Source organism: Hippocampus guttulatus, chromosome 21 (assembly GCF_054856545.1).
Source record: "Hippocampus guttulatus isolate MCC_2025c chromosome 21, RoL_Hgut_1.0, whole genome shotgun sequence".
Taxonomy (NCBI): domain Eukaryota; kingdom Metazoa; phylum Chordata; class Actinopteri; order Syngnathiformes; family Syngnathidae; genus Hippocampus; species Hippocampus guttulatus.
Window position 1 is genome coordinate 9980182 of NC_141281.1, and position 25417 is coordinate 10005598.

At 45.9% G+C, this 25417-nt stretch overlaps 3 protein-coding genes across 7 annotated transcripts; 1 reads left to right on the forward strand and 2 right to left on the reverse strand.

The window, feature by feature from the left end:
• Positions 1–189: 189 nt before the first annotated feature.
• pld1b (phospholipase D1b) lies at positions 190–14284 on the reverse strand. 4 transcript variants are annotated; one of them, XM_086101984.1, is made up of 28 exons: positions 14093–14284; positions 13351–13461; positions 9955–10033; positions 8995–9171; positions 8742–8902; positions 8482–8624; positions 8299–8404; positions 7906–7971; positions 7615–7673; positions 7444–7536; positions 6730–6882; positions 6481–6630; positions 6233–6316; positions 6072–6153; positions 5878–5988; positions 5633–5815; positions 5279–5495; positions 4905–5033; positions 4472–4590; positions 4278–4391; positions 4071–4181; positions 3764–3852; positions 3450–3563; positions 3198–3247; positions 2637–2771; positions 2413–2566; positions 2115–2232; positions 190–1320 (listed from the first exon to the last, which is right to left on the reverse strand). In XM_086101984.1, exons 4-28 carry the CDS (start codon positions 9137–9139, stop codon positions 1096–1098), a joined length of 3111 nt encoding a protein of 1036 aa, XP_085958110.1. In that variant the 5' UTR covers positions 9140–9171; positions 9955–10033; positions 13351–13461; positions 14093–14284; the 3' UTR covers positions 190–1095. The 4 variants fall into 4 exon arrangements, with proteins under 4 accessions (XP_085958110.1, XP_085958109.1, XP_085958111.1 ...); XM_086101983.1 differs by lacking the exon at positions 9955–10033; XM_086101985.1 differs by lacking the exons at positions 9955–10033; positions 13351–13461; positions 14093–14284 and adding an exon at positions 11793–13315.
• A 108-nt stretch (positions 14285–14392) lies between these two features.
• Positions 14393–20083, reverse strand: LOC147187079 (acyl-coenzyme A thioesterase 9, mitochondrial-like). Of its 2 annotated transcripts, XM_086101987.1 has the most exons (16): positions 19943–20083; positions 19382–19473; positions 19181–19207; positions 17907–17952; positions 17407–17577; positions 17291–17328; positions 16622–16705; positions 16411–16514; positions 16229–16302; positions 16089–16156; positions 15906–16017; positions 15662–15752; positions 15490–15575; positions 15315–15402; positions 15094–15244; positions 14393–14779 (listed from the first exon to the last, which is right to left on the reverse strand). In XM_086101987.1, exons 1-16 carry the CDS (start codon positions 19954–19956, stop codon positions 14721–14723), a joined length of 1305 nt encoding a protein of 434 aa, XP_085958113.1. In that variant the 5' UTR covers positions 19957–20083; the 3' UTR covers positions 14393–14720. The 2 variants fall into 2 exon arrangements, with proteins under 2 accessions (XP_085958113.1, XP_085958114.1); XM_086101988.1 differs by lacking the exon at positions 19181–19207.
• Positions 20084–22631: 2548 nt separating this feature from the next.
• Positions 22632–25152, forward strand: LOC147187080 (diamine acetyltransferase 1-like). The gene is made up of 6 exons (XM_086102156.1): positions 22632–22902; positions 23560–23611; positions 24044–24124; positions 24335–24436; positions 24511–24551; positions 24836–25152. The coding sequence occupies exons 1-6, from the start codon at positions 22840–22842 to the stop codon at positions 25010–25012; spliced, it is 516 nt and encodes a 171-aa protein (XP_085958282.1). The 5' UTR covers positions 22632–22839; the 3' UTR covers positions 25013–25152.
• The last annotated feature ends 265 nt before the right edge of the window (positions 25153–25417 follow it).

The window sequence follows — 25417 nt, forward strand, 5'->3', positions numbered from 1 at the left end:
CCTGGAACCAGCATTTTCCTTTCATCGTCAAATCATAACCCCAAACCGTCCAAAATTGCAACGAGTGTAAATTCTTCAACCCAATCTGCTGGGTCAAAAATAATTAACCCAACCTTGAGTGAAAGTAACCCATTCTGATCAAAATCCACATCTCCACAGCAGATTAGGAAAACAACCCGGCAATTTTTTTTTCATGTGCATTATTTATTTGAAGGAGCACGAGGAGACATCCAGACACTCGTCACGACGACGATGACACGAGGAATCTGTGCAAAATAGTGCATTTGGTTGGAGGACACACACAGACGCGACATGCAGGACGGCAACAACGCTCGCTTCCTGGGAACATTTCCGTGTTTCAAGGCAACTCGAGGGTGGCGAAGATTGTTACAAATAGGGCGGAATCGCTGTGAGGTAGAGAAAAAAAAGGCGAGGACGAGTAAGAGAGAGAGAGAGAAAAAAGGAGAACAAGAATAAGGAGAGGAAAATGAGGAAGAGGAGAACAAGGAGAAGCAGAGTGAGGAAAAGGAAGAGGGGAAAGAAGAAAAGCGAGGGAGGAGAAGAATTAGAGAAGAGGGGGACCAGGAGGATGAAGAGGAATAGAGAGTGAGAAGAAAGAGGACAAGGATGAAAAGTAGAAGGGGGAGAAGTCAAGAAAGTAGCGGGGAAGGTGAAGATTCCACCTTGGTGTGAGCCATCCAGAAGACAAACACGGCGAGAACAAACGACAACGGCGAGCCGGACACATGCTCGTTACGCATTGATGACATCACACATGCTGGGATGACATCGCCGTGGGATGGGCTCGTGGCACCCTGAGCCAGTTAGCACAGCCACACGGGACGCTTCCCGTGACGAGGACATCGCGTCCGATTTAAAGTGACCGGCGGAACGTTTTTTCTTTTTTCCCCAGAGACCAAACGACTTCCTGTGGGCCGGCTTAACAGTCGGTGCCCGTTTGGCACTTTGGGAGCATGCGAAGAGGGGCGAGGAGCCGCGAGTTACATCTACTGTCGTCACTCTTTTCAGTTCTTGAGGTTTGTTGGAAGGAGAGAGAGGAAGGGGAAAGGTCCCGCGGGTTCGTCCGGAAGGGGCTCAGGTCCAAACCTCCATGGGCACCATGGCCTCCTTGGAGCCGATGGGAGGGAGGAGGTTCTGCTCGGCGAGGAACTGCAGCGGGAATTGCACCACGAAGCCACGGATCTTCTTGAGCTCTTCTTGGGCTCGGGCTGGGTCTTCCTGGTCCAGGCCCGGCTTGCTCAGGTAGCCCTCCAGCTCGAGGATGTTGCGCACGTCGCTGGACGGGAGGCAGCGGAACACCTGGAACGGGACACAGCGACAACAACCGACTTGTCACCAGACACGCAAACTTTGCAATTGTTTAACAGCGAGTGCTACGCAGGCTCTCTCTAGTGCATTGGGTGTCAAACATACGGCCCACGGGCCGGAACCGGCCCCCAAGGAGGTTTGATCCGGCCCGCAGGATCATTTAAAAGTAAAAAAATGCATTAAAGACACAGAATGAATATTTTAAACTAAATGCAATTCGTGGATTATCCGCTAGGGGGCATACAGTTTTGATCACAGTAGAAGACAAGATTGTTTTGATCAGGGAAGAAAACAGCAGTCTCAGTCTGTCACAGAGATCGACCCAACGCAGCAAATGATATGAAAGCGCCAATCAATGCTTCTTAAGACCAAAACAAAGGAAAGAGATTATATTTTAGTGATTCATCATAACACAGTATGGTATAATGTTCATGGTTCGGGCCACTTGACATCTACCGAGTCCGTATGTGGCCCACAATGTGAAATGAGTTTGACACCCCTGCTCTAGTGGTACACAAAGAAAGCTACATACTCTGCATCCCGCTCAAGCAGCTTTCCGTAGTTTCAAGAGTATTCAGTAGTATTTTAAGAAGTATATGAATACATCCAGGAATATTTTGGTCATATTGTTTGTGAACACTTGGGTCTACTACACAACTGTATTTCAACGGTGGTCTTTGGCCAACAGGGTGGTACTTGAAGAGTTATGCATTTTTTAGAGCCCCTCTCAGTCGTTCTGTCAGTCACAGTTCGATCTTTGAATGTTAGCTTCTAATGTTTCCTACCTTCTGGTAGATGGTCGCGTTGCGGGCGCATGTGGTCATCCAGACCTCCTTGTAGAACTGATCGCTGATGGGGTCCGACACGTCGATGCTGGCGTCGGTGTGAGCACCCAAAATCGTCCTGACAGACAAAAGGGATAAATATCATCACTAGACACATAGGAAGTCCGTTCATTCATTTTCAATAGGGCCGTTATAATTAGGATCATGGGCGGGGAACGTATGGAAGGAGCTCCGCCCCCTTGATGACAAGAGTGGATCAGGAAGTAACAATCGCTGCGGCGTTGAGAGTCTGTCATACTTGAAGCACTCGACGCGAAGGCGCAGTGCGAAGCGTCCCGCCTGGTACTTCAGCCCGTCCATGACCGACGTCACCGTCTCCGAGTCCTCCACGATCACGGCCACTTCGCTGTCCCGCTTTCCCAGCATGCTGCGGTCGTTGATGTTGGCCGAGCCTGCGGGCCGCACGCCGGTTACTCGGGTCGGCCGGCGCCGACCGCGGGGGGCGCGTTTTTGCGGGTTTACCGATGATGACGGTGTTGTCGTCGGCGATGAGCATCTTGCTGTGCACGTAGATGAGCTCGGTGACCAGTTTCCCCTCTAGCTCAGCGTGCGTCCTAAGGCCGGCGATGGAGATGTAGTTCATCCACTGGTCGTCCACTGCGGATCGCAATCATCAACACATTGGTGAGCGATATCGAGACTTGAAATAAACAACAATGAAGTTCCATTCAAAATTTCAAAAAAAATATTCCAGACAAAAGAGACAAATGAGAATGAAATACTCCATATCAAAAGGCCAAACGGCCGCTAGCGTGATGCTAATGTATAAAGCAAAACACCATAGACATGCTAAGGGAAATTAGCATCAATGTCACGGTAATTGTAAACCTTCACGTTTTTATGAAGGAACATTTGGGAGAGCACTCCCAAGTGAAAAATTAGTTGGAGTTAGTTATTAGTTAGAGTTTCAGCCCCGAAAATCTCAAAATAAATAGACGCTCCGCGGTTAGTAGATCATCTTCCGCATCTGCTTACATTTCGTAAATTAGCCCCTTGTTGACGACTTCCTGTCAGGTGACTTACTTTCTCTTTTGAGCTGGGAGATGATGGAGTGGTCGCCTCTGTTCATGGTCCTGCGCAGGAGACACATTGTTGCTTGAATGCAAGAACTGACAGAGAGGCGTCACTCTTTGCAAATTTGCACAAGGTGGCTGGGCGCCCATGTTCACGCAAGCTTCACAGGAACGCACACATCAATGACACACTCAGTCAATGACACAAACACACACACACACACACAGTCCCAAAATGTCACTCCGCCCCTGCCCCGCCCACCTGTAGTTAAAGTGCATGATGGCCTGGATGGCGCTTCCTCCCCCGGTGCGGATATCACCTTCAAAGCCTGGCAGCAGAGGCGTGACCACGTACACGCGGTACTTTTTACCTTCCCTGAGAGACGAAACCAAAATCGTCATTTTAACACACAATTACGATCTACATTAAATGTAGACTTAGAATACGACGATGCAGGGGCCATGACAAAAAACAGGAAATTGTCCATATATGGACATACACTTTGCATCCTACAGGGACGCGATAAAAAATTGAGTGCGCGAGTGTGTGTGTGTGTGTGTGTGTGTGAGCGTCACCTGTGTGCTTTGATGATTCGTTCAGCGATGGCGTCTCCGATCTTGTTGAAAACGTGTCTGTTGTCTGCACAGCTGATGAAGAACTGATTCTAGAAGGAAACACAAATACTATACTACTATCTAATACTTTGTAAAATATTGCCAGTGGCAACAAAAGTGAGTCCACCCCGAAGTGAAAATGTCCAAATTGAGAGCTTGATAAAAACCTGGCTAGTTAGCCTTATTTGAACCTTTTCCAAAGTGGTGCCCTTAGATACACGTAGAATTTGTCCGCATTTGGCCCCCACCCACACACACACACACACACCTCGATGTAGATGAAATGCTGGCTGTTCTCGATGACCTGCACGTATGCGTTGTGGATGGACTCTTCGTGGTACTTGATGCCGGCCGACCAGTCAGACGCTGAGCGAAGGATCTGGACGGACAGGAAGTCAATCGGACACACATTTCATCAGGAACGCTTGACGTCAGAGACAGTTTCTGAAGTGCGAACGATAAAATGGCCTCCAACCTGAACTTTGGTGTTGACGCATCCGGGGACTTGGTAGCGCTGATGGCCAGCGATGGTGTGCGACTTGGGCAGAAGGTAGGGGAAGGACAACAAACGATATTTCGGCTTCACAATCTGCCGAGAAAAAATATTGATCCATTTTAATCGATTGAATTGAGTTTACTGGTCAGGACAAATTTTTCAAGCCAAGTGACCTTGGTGAAATTCCATCGCTGGATGAAGTGTCTGGCCACGTCACGCGCCGCTTTGCCGTGAACCACTGACGAGATGTCGTGCCAGGGCATCCTGGGCGTCACGTGACGGTCGATGAAATCTGGAAGAGCAAAGATAACGGGATGGATGAGTTGCGTTTAAGGCAAATATTAAATATCGTCCAATTATGAACGCAATGTTTGAGAGACTTCAAGCTAAAAACATCCACATAGCTTAGCCTTTCAGTCCACTATCTTAATGCTAATTAGCATCTACACGGCGGCGCTTTAACCCTTTAAGCAACAAACTGAAGACAAATGGTTCCGTAACGTGCAGACAGACAATACAACTACATTTGGTCATATTCTTCATCCTCAGCGTAGAATGATTATGAGTGCCGTACCGATGAGTTAAGAGAGGAGCTGAGACGTTTACCATCAAAAGGTTTGTCCAGTTCGATCCAGTCCTTGTGCACAAAGTTGCAGTAATCTTTGCCGTGCCAGAAGCGCGTGTTCCCGCACAAGTCATCTTCGCACGACTGCAGGTTCCGCTCCGCCTCGCTTTCTGAAACGTGAGACAGAGATCTTAGGAGGAGGTGTGTTTGAGTTTTTAATGAGTTTGGAGATTTTTGAAATGAGTTTTTTGGGTGAGTGTGATATATATATATATTTTTGGTACGTGTTACAGAGGATTATTTGATCATCAGTTGAAAGTTTTTTTGGGGTGTGCCTAAAAATGTTTTTGTTTGTGATCGATTTTTTTTAATGTGATTTTTCATTGTGAAAGAGGTTTGTTGTGTGGGTCTGTACCTGTCGCGTCTGGGTCAAGTTCGTCATCGCTGTCGGCGTGGGCCAACCCGTGCTTCTGCAGGTGGCGCTTGATGCTCATTTTGGCCCTCCGCATTCTGCTTTGACCTTTGATCTTCGGTTGCACCACCGTGTCGTCTGCCGAAAAGGCGGCGTTCCCGTAGCTGCCGTCGCCCTTGCCGTTGGCTTGGGTGGCCGCGTTGGCGAATGATGCCTCAACCTAAAACAGATACAATCACAAATACAATACAAATGGAATAACAATGTAGTAACATTGTAGTAACATGTAAATAAATGAAATGTAATGTAACTGTTCGTAATAATGATGTAAAAATAACAGCAGCAATGCAAAGTGACCTGCTCCGTTTGCGAGAAAGTGACACTCCCCACGTCGGTGAGCCTGTGTTCTCGGTCGTCCCAGCGACCGTACGCCATGTCGATCCCGCCCACGAAGGCCACCGATTGGTCGATGACCACTAACTTCTCGTGATGAGCCCACAGGTACACGGCGGACGACACATGGTCAGGGTGACGCATCACCTGCGCGACAACGACAAGTGTCACGCGAGACCAACACGCACCGCCCGCGCGTACACACCCACCTTGATGTTGGGGTGAAGGTGGCGTAGCGTCAGCTTGCTGTATCCCGAGTTGATACCCAGCGCCAGCTCCACTTCCTTGTACAGCATGACGTAGATGTGTACGCCTTGAAGCTGTTAGCAAAGGGTCACATGGAAGGTCACGATGCGGAATTCCCGCCCCCTTGCCGCCAAACGCCGCTTCCCGCCACACCCACCGCTTTACGCCGCAGCAGGTGGTCCAAACGCCAGCGGTTGCCCTCCACGATGGGCCGCTTCAGGAAGATCTCCGGACTTAACCTGACATAACACACACACACAGTAAAGTATGAGAGCACACACAAATGAAGTGACCGCCGAGAGAACTATTGGTACTCACCACCAGTCAGTGATGAAAATTTCTTCTTTGGCCTCCTCAAGAGCATTGGCCACATCTTCCATGTATGTCTTCCCATTCACGTACCTGGACACACACACACACACACACACGCGCACACGCACACACGCACGCGTTGGCTTGACTGCGCCGTTTCATTTTCCTGATGGATGCCGCGGCTCCTTGCGATGCTTTTCGCAATGGAAGTTAGAATGGAAGTGAGGTGGATGAGCGGCGGTTGCCGTGGTTACCATTTGGCGGGGATGTTCTCCTCCTGCCTGGCGAAAGAGCCGAAGCGATGGTCGGAGAGGAAGGCGGTGCCGTGTTTGTATACGAAGCCCTCGATGGCCTGCCCCCACCAGCGGGCGTGCCGGAAGCTGCTGCACTTCAGCACTAAGCACCTGGATGGACACGCGCGCTTGGTTGCTACTTCAGTTTCGTGTACTAGTACCTTTTTTATTTATTTTTTTTATTGTGGGCGAGGGTGTGGTGGTGTTGACCTGGACAGGCTGTCAACGCGCACGCCGTGCTGTGTGTCCGTGTCCTTCGAGTCCATCTTGACGCTAAATTCCTTGTCGAACAACATCACGAAGGAAACGGCGCCCGAGTCGGGTTTCATGTACAGCAGGAACGAGTCCTTCACCACCAGCCACCTAATCAAAGTCCGTTACAACCCAAGACGCAAATTATGATGTTCAAAAAGTCCATCGCTTAAAGGTTTCTCAAACCGCAGCTGTCGATGCTAACTGTTACCGTGTCAATGGCGTTTTCTATTATATGTTAGCTTTAAGCTAGCGGGCCATTCACAAATGATGTCATTCAAAAAGTCCATCGCTTACAGGTCTTTAAAAACCGCAGCTGTCGATGCTAACTGTTACCGTGTCAATGGCGTTTTCTATTATATGTTAGCTTTAAGCTAGCGGGCCATTCACAAATGATGTCATTCAAAAAGTCCATCGCTTACAGGTCTTTAAAAACCGCAGCTGTCGATGCTAACTGTTACCGTGTCAATTTCGTTTTCTATTATATGTTAGCTTTAAGCTAGCGGGCCATTCTTAAGCAAACGTTTGATTATTTTGATTATACAATATGAAATTTGTTTTTCTTGTTACACTTCAAACCCTCTTTGAACCTGTAAAATGTACTTTAGTCAAGTAATGGAGTATTTGTATTTAGTTCCTTGCCGCTATTTGTGGCGTGCCATGCGTACTGACCGTTTGGACCAGCGGTAACACATTTTGGTGCGACCGCAGCAGTTGAGTCCCGGGATCCGATGGCCGCCAGACCGCTTCAGAACCATGCCTTCTCTACGAGCACACACACAGATGCAAAACACTTGAGCGTGCCGTAACTGTTAGTTAGAAGCGGCCAATCGAATCACTTACAAGCCTTTCGGACCCAGATCATGGATGAATGACAGCTGGCTGACTTCAATGAACTCCATCTGACAGCAACGGGAAGTCCAAGAATTCAACGTAAACAACAACAACAAATAAAAAAGAGCCCGAATTACTACTTGAGTCCAAGTTCTACTTCCACACAGCGTACATCTACAATTTAAACACAACCTTATACTTTTTCTCGACCAAGGTTCTACGAAAGCCAAAGGTTCTCGAGAAACAAGATTCTACTCCCACACAAACGTAATCAAAGTTTTTGCGGCGTCGGCGGCTTACCATGGCATGGTAGTTGCGATATGTCGGCATTTTGAGGAGCTTGTTGAGGTAATCTTCCAGTTGTTTCTGGACAAAGAGCGGCACAGGAAAATCAACGTTAGCTAGTTGGTTAGCTGGTTGGTTCGACTAGCTACCACAAAGAATAAATAACTGTGAGAATGTGGTGCTGCTCTGCGTGTGATAAAGTCACACGTGTTTGACAGTTTCCAATCATCATAACATCAATGCTAATTTCAGTTAGCCCGCCAATGGTGTTTCAAATGATATGTTAGCAGTAAGCTAGCGGTAGGACAAATCAACAATGTTTAATGGCTTTTGTGTAGTGTAGCAGTTTTTTTTTCAGTCAATTTCAACTGAGAGCAAGCCCGCAGGTAACAATCTTAACTGACTGACCTTGCGGCTGGACACTTGCTCCTCCCTAACCAAATCGTCTCCTCCTCCTCTGGGCAGGGTGGGGATCTCCCTCCCCTCCCCTCCCGTCTGCCTCCTGATGGTGTGACTGCATACGGAAAAAAAAAACATCAGAGCGTGAAGCGGTGAAACTTATGGAAAATGTCTAAAGTTGACGCGACAGACCTGCGCGTGGGCAGCGGCAGATTGAGGACGGCCTTGTAAGTCTTCAAGTCCCTGTGGAGATCCTGGAAGTGCTTCTCCTTCTTCTTCACCAACCACGTGAACTCGCCGTGTTTCATCTCGATCTTGTAGACCGCCGGCATGGACTGGAACATCACACATGCACCAAAAAACGTATGAACAGAAGACACAAGTCGAAGATCCCGGTCCATGACATGACTTTAGAGCGTGAAGGTTGGGATCTGCTTGGACTCATCCGGCACCTTGCTGACGCTCCTCTGCTGGCTGACGTTGAAGCGGTCCTGGGCCGACGTGAAGCGTTCCACCTCCAGGATCTTGGCGGTGATGGGACGGGACAGGAAGGCCGACTTGCAGTCCTTGAAGCCCACCATGTTGTATATCGCTCGGAAGGGCAACCCGTCCCCTGTAATGGCATTAAGTTCAGACTACCACTGGACCGTGGTGTCTGCAACGCAATTCTCAGGATCAGTCTACGAGAATTATTACAGTACCTACCTGGCTGTCCGCCGTCGTCGTTGTGAACTCCGCCGCCGCTGTCGCCCATGTCGAGTTTGCGGGCGTCCAGCGTCTCCATGATGCCGCTCATGTCGCTAGCGACCAGTTGCAGCGTGCTGGTGGTCGGCTGGGTTTGACCCAACATGGCTAACGCTCAGCTGGGAGCCCGAGGCTCACCTGGAGAGACAGGTAGAGAGGTACTGACGGGGAGGATACACTAAGACAATCGGATTTTGCTATATTGCAGTTTTTAATTCACCGCAGTACATCTCAGGTAAACATTGATAGCTAACTGGACGTAGCCTACCACAGTTAGTTAGAACTTATTTTAATCCCTGAGAGAAGGAAGATGGAAACAAGCCGCTAGTGGTCGTTCAATCGCTTTATTAAAACTCATTCACTCCCAAAGACGTTTTTATACGTCTTTTCAGACTTGCTTTAGAATTGGCTGGTACTGAATGATTTAAACAAACAGTAACAAAATATAATCATCAAAAATTCATTCTTAGTTCACCTGCCGGTAGACGTCGTCGCAGTTTACTACAGTATAGCGGCTAATGCTAAAGCAAACAATGGGCTGGAAGGTAAAACATTGTGATTGGCCCACTGGCAAAATTTTATTAGCATTGCGATAACACACTTCTAATGACTTGACTTTCACGAAGTTTGATTTCGAAGAGTCAGCCCGTGCGTGCCTCGCCTAAATAAGGTCAGCAAACAGTTGTCTGCAAGAATAATATACGGTCCAGACAGCGTTGACAACATGCCGTTTAGCACTCAAGTTAATTGCCGGCGCGCGCACACACATACTGGCACTGAGCTGAGGCTGCTACAGAGAGCAACAGCATCACCCTCATTGCGCTACCACACACACGCGCACGCGCACACACACGCACGCACGCGCACACACACACACACACACACACACACACGCACACACACACACACACACACACTGACCTGAGCCAGCAACGGTAAAGCCCATCCTCATCCTCACCTCCTGTGCTGCCCTGCCACTCGAGAATGCAAGCCCGTGTGGCTACACACACGCACACACACACGGAGACAGACAGACAGACACACGCCGTGTGAGGCAGTCAAGCGGACCAGTGCGGCATGCGGAGTAGAGAAACCTGACTTGGCAAAGAGGAAGCGCCATTGGCCCGCCAGGCTGTCTGGAGCTTGCCTGACAGCCAATGAGAGGACAGCGGGGACGGATTGTGGTCAGTCTACCTGCGCGTGTGTGCGTGTGTGTGTGTGTGTGTGTGTGTGTGTGTGTGTGTGTGTGTGTGTGTGCGTGTTGCAGACAGCAATGGTCGCCAACATTCACTTCCCGCAATGCTAAACTATTTCCCACATCGGTGTCACGCAGTCGCACTCACACTAAATCTCTCCCATGTCACACAACCATCATAAAATGGCTGCCCATGACAGGAAGTCAACAGCAAAAAAAATAAATAAAGTGTTGCAGAGGTGACGGGTCGATGCCGAGGCGTGTCCGTGTGTATTTGAGATAACCCGACACACGCGTCGTCCACGAAAAAGACACACAATTAGTTTCAGGTGGTCACACACACACAGACACGATCAAACAGGAAGAACCAGAAGAAGTGCGGCCTGGCGACTGACTCATTGTTGACATTCCACATGACTAGTCGACAGTCACACAGCACTGTGAACTGCCACCGTGATTTTTTTTTTTGTAACCTCCTACACACATGTCAAGGAAACCACAAAGAGACTGGTGATAATGCGTTCTCGTCAATTGAACCGAAAAACAGAGCGATCCGGTTTGATTTTGCCTTCGGGCACAGCAGAGGATAAATATTGGCCGAAAAAAACGACATAGTATAGTAAGGCGTTTTTGGCCCGAAAAAAACGACATAGTATAGTAAGGCGTTTTTGAGCAGAAAAAACGACATAGTATAGACTGACTAATCGAGTTTAAACCACAAGATTGCAATTCACTGACATAACGTGAAAGTATGTCAGACGTCTCTCGACTATTGTCCGTAAAAGACAATTGGAAGCTTTTTCAGTCTCACGCTGACAAGGACATACACACACGCGCGCGCGCGCACAAAGGATAATGCGAGCGTCACACAAAGCAAACTAGTCGCACAAGCGTGACATTGACGAGAAAAAAAAAATGTCGGGAATTCAGCGGGCGAAGTCAGCAAAACAATCTTCATCCCGCATCTTCGCCTCACACCTGGAGGCGTTGAAGGGCTCTCCGAAAAGCAGAATCAAGCGTGATGCGCTGTTCTGGCCGAGCATCATTTCGGTAAGTCGTGGCGAGAATCACGACCGGAATTTCCCGTGAAACACGTTCGGTAAGCGGTTCATTGTTGTTCACGAGTAGAAACTCTTCCACCGGCGAATTTAGCTAGCATCTTGTCCTTTGTCATGTGACCTAAAATTAGCATCTTTCTTTTTTTTTTTTTTTTGTTTCGCCAGACACATCTGGTTATTACTGTCTTCTGTAAGCTCTTACGCAACTTTGTTAACAACATGGACGAGCAACGGCAACATAAATTGCTGTCATTAATGATTCAAAGGTTAATGCCGGCTGCTTTCTGTCCATTACATCGACAGCTGATGATGATGATTATTGATAAAAGGCTGCACTTCCCTCTCTCACACACACACACACACACACACCATGAGCACAGAGTGTACAGTACGTTGGCCAGTTAAAATGCACACATACACACCCACAAAGTCAATCTAGCGCTTACACACTCACACACACACACACACATACAAACCACACGGACACACCCGCGCGCACAACGTACCTGCACGTAACAAAAGTGGCACCGATCCCTTAAGTCTGACACTGAGTCAATGTTCATTGAGGAGGACAAGCTGCAGTGGAAGAGCAGGTCTCTCTCTCTCTCTTCTCTCATATACACACACAAGCACACACACACACACGCTTTCCTCACACTTCCTATGGGCAGCGTTTCAACACAAAACAACCAAAAGGAGGGCTCGTCGATGGCGTCATTTGGACGATGGCGTCATTTTGAAAATGAAAATGCATCCTGGAAACAGCCCACATGTAAAAAGAGAGAAACGGCACGACGCCGACTTTTTAAGAACTTATTTATTCCGCGTCCTTGCTTGTAACTTTGAACTCCGATTCAAGCAAATTAATGTGGCAGATGAGCAACGCAACTGGGGGTTACTATGGCAACGCCTCTCGGCATTCCCTGCCGCTCGGTCTCCATGGCGATGGCATCTAGGTAATGCAGTTTCAAGGTAACGCAATTTCTAAGTAACCCGGTTGTCCCGTTTGGAACCCTAAGCCAGGTTTGAAAGCTTAATTTCAAACCTTAACCCTATCAGCACATCACAATTTTAAACCCTAAACTTGAAAACAGGATTCAAAACCAGAACCCTGTCTAACAACAACAACAACACTATAGGTGTCAATCATGAAACTGGATGGTCAATCATCAGACCTGAACCCAATCGAGCCAGCATTTTACCTCCTGAAGAGGAGACTGAAGGGAGAAACCCACAGAAACAAAACAAAAAAAAAGAAACGAAAGCGGTTGTAGTAAAAGCCCCGGATAAAACATTTCAAATCCAAAAAAGTAACAAGCTGGAGTCACCGCAGGTAAGGCTGAAGTTTATTGGATGATGTCAGTCCCAATACTTTTGCTCACTTGAAAAATGGGTGGCTTCTAAGAAAAAAGGTACGCTGTGACTTTGAATTGTTGAACACATCTTGATGTAAATATCACAAAATAAAAGCTGGACTTCTCAACTTTCGTCTCTGATTCATCTTTTAATCTGAAACCCGAACGTCTTCAGTACACAACTGAAACAAAGGAACTGATTTAATTTAAGACCTTGACCTTCCAATACTTTTAGGTGGGGGGGGGGATTTTTACGAAGACGCATGATGGGATACGTCATCGACACTGGCATATAGCGGCTAACCTATACCGCACTCCGCATTCCAATACCGCTGCAAAATGGCCATGTCATACCACCGCAGACGTGACGGGAAGAAAAATTAAAAAAAATAAAAATGAAAAAGAGTGTCCATTTCCAGTCAAGAGGAGGAAGTGCGGTGGGAAAAAAAACGGAAGCTGTTCACGTGCTTGTCATTCAATCGGGACCCCCCCCTCACCACCAACACCACACCGGAAGAGCGCAGGCTCCGAGGTGATGCTCGTGCACGTTGATTAATTGACGCACGCGCACAAAACTTTCGCAAAATCATACCCACGAGCGACGACCACATACACCTTCGTACATATATTGAAACACATGCACACCCACACAAGCGCGCGCGCGCGGGGACACACATCCCGGAAGCAGGAGCGCCGGCGTGTATCTTACCTCCTCCAGAGAAGAAGCAACTGCTTGAGTGAGCCACGGAGCGCGACCACGACGTGAAGACGACGCCTCACTCACGAGATTCGCCACACTAGCACTTCCTGTCCCTTCAAACTAAAAGTAAAAGAGAGGACCCGCGTTCACATCATTGCCGACGTCGGGGTTATTTTGAAAGCACAACAAGTTATCCAGGCCACGATGATAAATTTCACCCATTGTAATGCCAAATAAAACACAGCATTGATCTGGAAATAAAGTCAGAATTTTTGGACACAAACGTTTTATTTTGAAAACGCACAGTTGAGCGGGAGAAATGTTTAATGAATGTACAGCACGTTATCTTTTTTATAAACAGTATTGACAATTCAATTATAATGAATTAAACGATTATTGGATCTTGAATACTTTTATCTTAACATTATTTATTTGATGAATTTTGTGCATTCAGTTTGAGCAAAGTCCCTTTCGTATCAGGAGGTTATACAGTTTTTTAAATTGTTTATAAACCACTTCTGACGATCAAAATAAAACAAGTAGAATTATAAAGTGACACGCAACATTTCAGTCATTATAAACATGAAAAGAAAATGCTGATAGTCTTCCAAAAGCAGTTAAATTTTCAGTCCCGTTCCATATGGTCCATATTTATATATTGTTTATCGCATTCACTTTAACGCATAACAAAAACAAATTGATTCATAGCCAAACTAAAAAGCCACTCTTCAAATAAAACCCTCCAAATTACCTTAAAGAAGTCATCAGAAGTGTGGTGTGCTTTGAAGCTTCTTGACGACGTTCATCTGCTTTTTGTGTCACCGCCCTGAAAGCAAACAGGTGTCGTGTACCTATGACGCTGTGTGGCACACGTCACACGCAAAGTGCACACGCAGGCGGGGAAACAGGAACCGTCCGCATTCCAAAGCAGCTCAACATTCCGCATCCCGAGAAGACGACAATGAGTCGCCGAGATTACGACATTGTTTTCAAGAATCTTTGTACAATGAAAACCAATTTCATGGGCTGTAAAAGCACACTTGAACAGAAATCCATAGAAATAAAATGTCATTTATTGCATCATAAGGCCAAGAAAAAAGATATTGCGAGTACAGTGAAGCGTGTGACAGAGTGAAGTCAAAATATAACATCGGATACATTCAAGCAGTGCATAGAGTCATCCAGGAGATGATAAATAAAGTACAATAATTTTAGTGTGGATGAGGTCTGTGACATCATAGCGGCAGTCTATAATGACTGGTCCAAAAGAAAAAGGAAGTAACATAACGGAGATGCCAAACATGTTCCCGTTGGGACAGACTTGTAAACATCACAAGAAAGTAACACACGTGTGCATGCACACACACTCAATCGCACGTTCAATTTGGCGCCACGGTTTGGTTGAAGTGACGTTTTCCATCCAGATACAACATGGACTCTGTGGTACAAACAACACACATACACACAGTAAGGGGGTGGGATTAGTGTGTGTGTGTGTGTGTGTCAGGGAACAGGAACAGGAACATATATCGGCATACAGTCGAAAGCAGTCCTGCCTACCGTACATTCCCGTTATTTGAACTTGGCACTTTTTGAATTGAACGACTCAAATAGATTCACTTGACTCATTCACTCCCAAAGACGTTTTTAAACGTCTTTTCAAACTTGGTCTAGACTTGGCTGGTACTGAATGAGTTAAGGACAATATGAGAATTTATTTTGGAAGTCCCCTCCTAGTAAGTACGCGCTCACCTCCGTACGTCTGAGGGACAACGTTGGGGACGTCGCGGTCGGACACGAAGGTGAAGTGGAAGACGTTGGTGGTGTTGTGCTGGCGGGTCAGCGGGTCAAAGACTTCGCTGTGAACTCGGACCTGGATGTGCTTGCCCTCCGTGTAACACACCTGACGGGACAACATCGACCCATTGCGTCGCGTCGCGGCTCTTTCACGGGTAGCGTCGTTTCTTCCTGACCTGTGACGAGAGCAGCAGCAAGGATCCGATCTCCACGGGCTTCTGGAAGAGGATGTCGTCGACGGCCACCAGACTGGGCCGACAACCCCTGTTGAGGAGCGAGGACGCCCCCTAGCTTGTTAGCATCACATTGCGCAGGTGTCCTTTACGTATTTGATTCTGACGCCACACTGACCCGAAGGAGCAAGCGTTGGCCCAGCCCAGCTCGTACGCTTTCCTCATCAAGAAGCCTCCGAAAATCCTGTTGAAGATGTTCCTTTCCTGACAAACACACGTCCACACACAAACAAATCTCAATGTGTTTAGCGGAAGGTATTTTCATGAAATGTTTGCCCGGGTGTGTTCACCTGCGGGTGGCAGATCTCCAGTCCTTTGAGTTTGGAATCTTCCATCCAAACCGAGTCGGGTGGCAACACTCGACTGCGGAAGCTCACCGTCCTTCACGAAAAACGCAAAAGTCAAAGACGACAGCCGAATGCGGAGCGTGAGCGACCGTCAATGATTGTTGTTTTTTTTAAACAAACACAGGCAATAAATTCATCTGCGGCGCAATCAACGACGTTGGATTTATCGGACATAAATATTTCCTACTTTGTGTCCAGCGTGTTGAGGAAGAGCCCATGAACGATCTTCCTCTCCTCGGCCGTGGGCGCCACTTTCAAGAGGGACGCTGTGCTCAGTTCCACCCGACGGGACTTGTTAGCTAAGGAACCGCGCGCGCAGATGAACAAAATGTCGCGACTAGGCTCTTACGCAACATGTTTGCTCTCCTACCTTCTCCCTGCCTGTAGAGTTCCTCCTCTTCTGGACCTTCTGGACTCAGAGGATTTACGAAAGCTGCTCTGGAAAGAAGACGCGAGATAACAAAGTCAACGTGGTTCAGTGGACTTCCTGTTGCCGACTGCGTCCCCAACCTCTTGTTCTCTGGATCGCGAGCCACCATCACAAACGTGGCGTCCAGAACCGGGCAATACGCTCCATTGCGATACTAAAACAACAACAAGGAAGACACGAACTTGAATTCTCCATTTTAAGGTGCACGGACGGACAGAAGCGTTGGCGCAGGGCAAATATCAAAGCGTCTGTGACATCGCACCTGCGTCATGTGCATCTTGGCTTCGATGGAGGTGTTCCCCACCCAGGTCACGTGACCTGTGAACTTGATGTCGCAGTCAGGGTAGATCACCTGCTGTCTCATGTCTGTACACAACAGTGGCCGCGCGTCACCGTGACAACCAGGTAGCTCTCGAAATGCTGTAACGTTGCACTAGTAACGCTCTTTCAGGCTCGCCAAGTTTGAATCTTACCTATTTTGTCCACCAGGGCGGTGACAATGGACAACGGCGACCTCTTCAGGGCGGGATTGTAAGTGTGCGAGTATGAAATGAGCACTGAAGAAGCAGAGGGAAGACGTCAACTTCAGCAGGTGTCAATCTATCGAGATTTTATTTTGTGCCTTTCAGAATTGAAAATAAAACGCTTCACAGAACAGGTCATATAAAAGGGTAAAATTCAATGAGGAAATATATCTCGGTAAATTAAAAAAAACTGTTTAGTAGGCAAAGTGCTGTGCTATGTATTTTAGTTTTACTTATTTTTAATTTAATCTTTTTTTTGGGCACAAATAATTTAATATGGAATAATTTCCATATTAAGTACATATTGATATTTAAGTACACTGTTAATGTCAAGACAAGAGCAAACATGTCCGCTTGAAGTCGAAATTTGCTGAATTATTGTGAAAATGATCTGAAAACGAGTGGTTAATACACTTTTTTAAAGTATGTTTTAAAGTACTAGATATGTTAAATACATATAATTTTTTTTGTGGTAGCTTCATTTCGTGCAACAGGCTTGCTTTTTGTTTTTAAAAAAAATGGTTTAGCGTCACTTTTACTTCATTTAATTTAACTCTGCTTGTCTTGTCATACTTTTCCCTTTCGTTCTTTTTTTGCTTTGTAAAGAAGAGTTTGTACCTGCCAAACTATCCAAGTCCTCCAGAATGCGCCCAAACCTGACCAAGAGCAAAACGCGAGGACGTTAGCGGTTGCGTCTGCCGGCGCGGACGTGGCCTTACGTGCTGTGCCGCTACCTGACGGTGTTGTGGAAAGTGAGGTATTTCTCTCGCAGCTGTGGCTCCGAGCCAAGAGGAAGGTGCACCTCAAGGAAACTCTCCTTCATGCTCTTGGCCGGAAGTTCGCTCTGGGACCGTGCCAACATGGACGACAGCGACACGCGTTCCGACATGGCCTGCTGGTGGTCGCTGCGCAGCAATGAAACATACAGATTTTCAAAGAAGGCAGGAGAAGACAGCCAGAGGGATATACTGCTCATTAAGACAGCTCACACCTCTCAGCTCATCAGTGCAGCACTAATAATGGTCACTCTATGCAGAGGATAAAGAGTATATGACTGAGTACTGTTATATTGTCAAACGGTTGCTCAGGGGATTGTAGCGCCGCAACACAAATAAATAGCACGGGCTGTTACTTTGTGAGCATTCCACACATTAGATGGCGTCAACAAGAAGAAGACCGCAGGAAATGTGTGACATCTTCAACATCAATTGAGATTCAGCTGACGATCGCGTACCTCCAGTTCGTGGAAGCTCCCACGATTTCTCGCAGCCTGTTTCGTACTGGAAGACATCAAATTAGCATCAGATAGACAATCTCACAAAAAATAAGTACAATGTCACATGTTGGGAATATTTTGTTCTCTCCAGTCATGGGACAACACTGAAGATATGACACTTTGCTCAAACATACTGTAAATTAGCCCATGTACCGATTAACTTTAAAAAATAATGTCATTTACTGTCACTTTAAAATAATGCGGCAGTCAGCCATTAACGTCTTCCCTGTAGGAAACAAAAGTGACAACACCCCGAAATGAAAAGGTCAGAATTGTCCCCAATGAGCCCCTTTCACTCCCTTGTGTCATGTGACTCCTTAGTTACAAAGCGTGAAAGGGTGTCGGGTCTGTTAAATTTGCTGTTATGGGCCCAAATTGGACATTTTCACTTCGGGGTGTGCTCACTTTTGTTGCCCGTGGTTCGACATCAATGGCTGCGTGTTGAGTACAATGACTACTTTTACATTGCGTCGGAATGGTATTTCTTGATTGTTGTCTCATGAAAAGATGAAACACGACAATTGCTTGTTTCCGCAGTGAAGAGTCGACAGCGAGAGAAATGAAACTAAAAAGAGAAACGCCATACAGGCAAAGTTCACAGGCGAGACCAATCCCAGTGCAGCAGGAAGTGTTTTAGCCACGCTGTGGAAGGAAGAGGAAATCATTTCCGAGTTAAACGCAGATGGAGGCATGCGTGGAAGCAGCCAGGCGGCCAGGAGACATGCCGCGGAGGATAAACGTGCTACGCTATTAGCACTAATGAGGGCTGGGCGATAAGGTGGGCTGCTCTTTCTGGTGTGCGTGCCTGGTTTGGCCACCTGGGGGCAGTATAAGACAGACATGTGGATATTGTGGTCGTTGAAACTTCTCAACTCCTCTCAATTCATCAGTACGGCGTTAACATTGGGTGTTCTTCGCAGAGGGTAAAGAATATATGATGGCGACCCCTTTTTTTGCTGCCGGTATACATGTTGGGGAACTTTGTGTTCAATCCGTTGCTTAAATGGTGACAACACCACAGCGGCTATCAGACTGAAAGGCTTTGACATGTTACAGTTTAAAATACATCAAGTTTATTTCTCTTTGTTTTATGTTTAGTTCGACAGGCAAATTCAATTACAAATGACCTGAAAGCGTGGAGCCGCTTTTTGGAAGAACTGTTCCCGATCGCCCAGCCCTAGCACCGCTCGTGATGTTATTTGTTATGATTGTACGTTTGAGTACCAACACACCATTTGACACGTGCAACAGAGGGTTTCCTGTGGAGAAACAAAACACATCAGACACACACAGTGTGGGGCTTCCTGAGCTTCAAGAGGCCAACATCTGTGACATCAGATCATCAAATTAATTATCTTAATGCAAGCGCACATTTCGAGTCAATTTTGTTCGAGGTGAGGATGACGATGGGAATGATGATGCTTGAGTCTAACCTTCGGCCATGTCAGGCGCTCTTCCCTTCACCGCCGAGCAGAGAAATCTTCTGCTTGCCAAGGAGGCAGAGGGTTGCAGACATGACATGAACCTGGAGAGACACACACACACACACACACACACACACACACACACACACACACATACACACACACGATGTGTAATAACGTTTAATTTGTTTATTTTTCAATGCATGTAATCAATTATAAAAATTACGTCCAGCAATAATAGTCATCATTTAGCCTTTTTTTTGCTATATTATAGAAATAAAAGTAAAAGGAAAAATTTGCTTATTTATACATATATTACACCCCTAGAGAACCTGTGAGGCATCAGATTTGTATTAATTTGCCTGAGACGTCAAGAATCATTCCCATGACTGTATTTTCCTGAGTGTGTTCGTTCCAGTTCGAGGCACACCCTGCCTACCTCACCAACTTAGTGTGGCCTTCCATTCTCCGGCCAAACCCAAACTTCTTTTTCCACTTGTGGTGGCTGCGGGCCAAAATCAACATCCCGGGGAGCTGCTAGCATCAACGTACGAAAAGAATAAAACAAACCTCTTTGAGAACATCGCGCGAAGAACAGCGAACGTACACGAGCTTTCGGTGAGAAAAAAAGAAGGAATCGCTTTTTCTCTTCTCGGGGTGACGGGACGATGAGGACCACAGTCAGAGAAACAGGCACTTCCGCGTTGGAGGTTAGCCACGCCTACCAGGCGATGACGCATTAAAAATGTGGTCGGATTTGTTTCGGCTTCGTACCGACGTTGTCCAGCAGGAGGCGCAAAAGTAGTACATCCATCCATTTTCTGTTCCGCTTTATCCTCACCAGAGTCGCACGGGGTTGCTGAAAACAGTCGAAGTACAGCATAGTGAACCCCGATATATCGCGTCTCTTTTTTGGAACTCCCACTTTATTGTGAATCCTCTCATCCACCCATCCACATTTTTAAGCATTCATGACCGCTTGATTTAGGGCTTTACAAATCGATGTCCCCTGCATAAATAAATAAATGTCAATCTTCTGTTTTGTTTACAACACCTCACCCACGGTAGACTCGCTGTCTCCAGCGAAGCCATAAAAGTTTTTTTTGTTATCTTAGGTGCTATGTGCCCGTAATAAAATCGAATTATGGTCTAATTATTATTTTTTCTCTGTAAAAAATTGTAAAAGTGTAATCGTTTAGAGATGAATAAATTGGATACGGTCTTTTTTATGATGTCCAGAGAAAGGTGGCTGACTGCTATGGAAAAGTTGCAGGGGGGAGGAGTTGAGCATTCATCAACAACCCCTCGTGCTCTTTTGAGGACCAGACCCAAATTGTTTTATGCACTATACCACTCGTTAACGGTGATAAGGAAACTATTGACAAGCACAATGCAATCACTTATTAACCACCGCGTGGCTGGTAAATATTTTCAGACTCGTCGATGAGAACTGTCACTCAGAAAGAGAATACTAAAGGTGTCCGGTAACCGTCCGCAAAGGTTGAATCGGGACAACTGGGCTATTCCTGTGTGTGGAGTCTCGGTGGGTGTGTCAACAATATGTTAGTCAAACGACCGTGGTGCACACCAATTGTTCGTCCACTCGCCTTGTTGAAAAACAGTTGTTTCGGGACACACTTCTCGTAGGAATTAGGCAATCTTTAGGGGGGGGGGGGGATGTCAGACGATAAATGCTGCCTCAAACTCCCTGCTCTGTTTACATACAGCTTGTTTGGCATTGATGGCTTCTATTGCGCCTCTTTAAAACCAGCGGTACTTCCTATGCAGAATTTGGACGTTCTGATGTTGTGCTATTCGTCTGTGTAACGGCAACGTAGTCTCGACAAACCAGCGATCATTGCACTAATGACTGCGCTATAAAAACCGAAAACGAAAAAAATCCTGTGATATAACAAAACAATCCACGATTGTTTGAATCCATGAAATGTTTGATTCAGAAATGTCTGTTCTTGCGAGACTGCATAGAGCGAACTGTCACAAAGCGAGGGATTAACAAATATTGTTAAAATGTGTAAAAAAAAGAGTTAATCCTACATATTTTGGTTTATGACAAGAGTTTCAAATAACCGCTTCGTCACGTGAACACACCCTCGCTTTCAATTGGCTAAAAAAACGAAAACGCCACAAATTGCCTGATTTGGAAATATGCATCCAATGGTATGGACGAAAATTGAGAGCTACCTCCTAAACCAGGGGTGTTAAACAAAGGCCCGCGGGCCGGAATCAACCCGTAAGAAGGTTTGATCAGGCCCGCAGGATAATTCAAAAGTGAAAAAATGCATAAAAGACACGGAATGAATAGTTTTAATAAGGTGCAATTCATGGAATATCCGCTAGGGGACACACTGTTTTGATCAGAGGAAAAGACAACATTGTTTTGATCAGAGAAGAAGACAACAGCAGCCTCAGTCTGTCACTGAGACAGACCCAACACAGCAGATGCTATCAAGGACATGTGAATACTTTATTCTTTACACATATTATAGCACTCTCCTTAGTTTGTAAGGTGTAGGCAGGGATTAACGTACATTTAGATGTTATATGCTCGTGTAAATGGTTTATAAATTCCGTTTAATCTTAAAAGTGCATTACTATATTTTTCAATACCAATTACTTGTTAAGATTTTGTGCCTTTGTACAGTCAGTGGGATCAGTTGCAATGAAAACATCATGAAATGTTTTGTAAAAGATATGTTCATTAAATTTCAACATTTTCCTAGTGTTCATGTGCTTCTTTAGACCAAAACAAAGGAAAGACATATTATTTTGGTTATTTATAACAGAGTATGGTATAATTTTTAATGGTCCGGCCCACTTGACATCTACCGAGGCTGTATGTGGCCCACAATGTGAAATGAGTTTGACACCCCTGTCCTAAACGGACTACTCTGAAAACAGAAAAGTATTCCAGTTCATCTGGAAAAGTACCGGGCACGTGATCACAACCTCGATTACGATTGGATAAAAACGACCAATGTGGCGGAGGAATTTGAAAAACGGTGAGAAACGCTTTTATACAACTTACTAACAAATTTACTTTAGTATATTATTTGATTGTTTTTTTTCTTCTTTGTTTTATTTCTATTTGATTGACTTTTTTCCAGTTAATAAGGAAAAATAAAAGGGCTCGTGAACATACCTTCAATTCCGATTGGCTAAAAATGGCCAATAGGGTTTGCGGAAACCCAAGCCAGTCAGTGTGATGTCCAATCACAAAGCAGGAAGAAGAAGCTATAAAAAACCGAAGTAAACAAAGAGGCTCAAAGGAGAGTTGGCATCAACCCGTCTGGGTATTACTTGCTGAATGTTCTTGCGTAGACAAATTCGTCCGGACCAGCGGCTGACTGCGGTGGGAAAGCGTCTCTGAAGCGAATGAAGAAACTCCTAATCTTTCACTTCACTTACAGAGGACTTCGTACGAAAGGAAAAAAGAGTAAACGGAGAAAATGGAGTATAATTTGCGAAAGGCTGAACCAAAGGACGTGCCTGATATATTACGACTGGTGAAGGTAAACCACGCGGCAGTTAATCACAGAACGTTTTTAATCCCATACGCATCACTTGAAAATGGGTCAGATGAAACACGCACGCGCATTGAGCCCCGACCTGCTTTTATGACAAACCCTAACAATTGGGAACAAATTTCCTCAGTGCCGGTGTCGTCGCATGGCCCATCACGACGGAAGCACAAAAAGCTGACGTCAGAGCCGAAAAAGCACCGAGGGCGACCGACTGTGACGTCACCATAGTCACTCTTTGTTCGGGTCCGTTGACTCACATCCGGCCTACTTGTGTAAACAGCAGCTGGTGTCCGGTCTGCATGGATGAGGGGGCACAATTAGAATGACCGTGTTTTACCAGTTACGATTTTCTTTTTAAACCCGCGATCCCACGCACAGAGCCAAATATTTGATTCCTCCACTGAACGGCAAAGCATCATGTAATATATTAAAAGACTTCTAAAAAAAATCTTGGATCATTGATCTTGTTAAGTACTGTGAAGTCATCATTTTAGCTACTGTAGTTGTACACTCTGTAAATATAGTTTGATCTGGCTTTTTAAATGTGCAATTTATTTTTGTAGAGCAGCTACAATGAAACGCTTGTCAGGTTTCATTTCTTTTGATTCTGTGTGCACTGAAAAAAAGCCTTGTTCTTGTTTCAAGGAACTTGCCAAGTATGAAGAAATGGAGCACCAGGTGACGCTGACTGAACAAGGTGAAGACTACATCTGTGAATATTTAAATGGGGAAAGAAAAGTAGAGTATCTGTAATAAAAGGGGCACTCTTAAATACCACTGTTGACTTTTTGCAAGGAATCAAATACTTTATCAAAAGCTAACTCCAGTTTTGTAAATTTCAGTGTATTCTCACAAAGGAAGTTGGTCTTTGTATATTTTAATTTAACAAAGAATTTGGTTGTTTACGTACAGCCCTTTTTTTTTACAGCTGTAGTGGTTGAAAAGGGACTATAACAACTATTGACACGAACCGTTAACCTGTCATTGACATTTTCCATTGTGTTCATATTGAGCTAGCAGGCAACAACGTTTAATTTTGGATGTCTATCTTGAAAGTAAATTGAGAAGCGAGTGGGATGAAGCAGCCTGAAGCCCCTGTTTTGAAAAAATAGAATGTTTGTCATCGCAGAGCTCCTGGAGGATGGATTTGGTGACACGCCATTCTACCACTGCATCATTGCTGAAATCCCAGGAGGGGGCGCCAGCCAAGGTCAGCAAGGCCATTACGTCACGGAAAGAAATTTCCTCACTTCCTCCCAATCGAATTGTCATTAGGTGTACTTTGTTCTTTATGATGACTAAATGCTCAAAGAGATGAATGTCACTCGTAATATTATATAATAATATATAAGTAATTGTAGCAAATTGTTTAGTTTCAAAGTGGGTGGCAAACTGCGCGTGTTTACATGAATGTGGGCAGATTCCAAAGTGGTGGGCTTCGCCATGTACTACTTCACGTATGACCCCTGGGTAGGCAAGCAGCTCTACATGGAGGAGTTCTATGTGATGGACGACTTTCGAGGTAGGAAGCCGCGTCCGCCGTCGCCGCGCTCTGTCCGGTCTGCTCACGTTGACCGCGCCTCGTCTCGCTTACAGGCCTCGGCATCGGCTCGGAGATCCTGCGACGGCTCAGCGACGTGAGTGAGCGTATGAATGCTACAAGATGGTGGTCACATCATACTTTTGTCGAAATGAAGCTCCTCAATGAACTTGAATATTGTTCCTTGGGTCGGATATGCCACCAGACGTTGCCAAATCACTACTTTTGTCGAAATGAAGCCCCTCAACTTACTTCGACATAGTTCACTGGCACCAAGAGTTGAATCACGAATAGGCGTGGTTCACAGTAATGACTTGGCTTTCTACCACAGTAAATTTTGACCTGCTTAAAAGTTTATGACCCCACCCTCCCTCCCCACAGCTGGCGGTGAAGACTCGCTGCACGGGTATGATGTTTGTGGTGGCCGAGAACAACGAGGTGTCCATCCAGTACTACAAGAGGCGCGGGGCCGAGGACCTCTCTCAGGAGGAGGGCTGGAGGCTCTACCGCTTTGACAAGAGCAGCCTCGTCAAGATGGCCACGCCCACCGAGGCGTGACGGCGGCGGGAGAGGGAGGTTTCACTCACATATTAACTGCAAGAAATCTTTTTTTTTTCTTTTTTGAAATGTTGACTTGAGACTGTAGATGCCACATGCTAAAGCCACTTAGCCACTTATAATAAAATCACTTGATAACACATTGTCAATTGTCATTATTACTTTTCTCCAATACATTCAAAGCCCATTGGTTTAAGTAACATAGTAGTGTGTGTACATATATATTAGCGGTAGTTGTTTTGTACAAGAGTTCAATTGTGTTATTTGGATCACAACATTCAGGGATAAAACACACACACATGGGTCATGTTGTACAAGTATGAAGTAAGTTACACAACTCGAAATAACTTTCCAAGATGGCGGCTGACATACCCATGAATTTTAGATGGCGACAAAGCCTTTCGG

Coding starts and splice junctions, on each gene's coding strand:
- LOC147187080 (XM_086102156.1), top strand. CDS start 22,840: ATGGAGTATAATTTGCGAAAGGCTGAACCAAAGGACGTGCCTGATATA. Junction 24,437..24,510: donor TGTGATGGACGACTTTCGAG/GTAGGAAGCCGC, acceptor TCTCGCTTACAG/GCCTCGGCATCGGCTCGGAG. Junction 24,552..24,835: donor TCCTGCGACGGCTCAGCGAC/GTGAGTGAGCGT, acceptor CCCTCCCCACAG/CTGGCGGTGAAGACTCGCTG.
- LOC147187079 (XM_086101987.1), bottom strand. Junction 17,578..17,906: donor GGAGCTTCCACGAACTGGAG/GTACGCGATCGT, acceptor ATTGCTGCGCAG/CGACCACCAGCAGGCCATGT. Junction 16,706..17,290: donor GGACTTGGATAGTTTGGCAG/GTACAAACTCTT, acceptor CTGCTTCTTCAG/TGCTCATTTCATACTCGCAC.
- pld1b (XM_086101983.1), bottom strand. CDS start 9,139: ATGTTGGGTCAAACCCAGCCGACCACCAGCACGCTGCAACTGGTCGCT. Junction 6,154..6,232: donor ATTTTCATCACTGACTGGTG/GTGAGTACCAAT, acceptor GTGTTATGTCAG/GTTAAGTCCGGAGATCTTCC. Junction 4,182..4,277: donor GCGTCAACACCAAAGTTCAG/GTTGGAGGCCAT, acceptor CTGTCCGTCCAG/ATCCTTCGCTCAGCGTCTGA.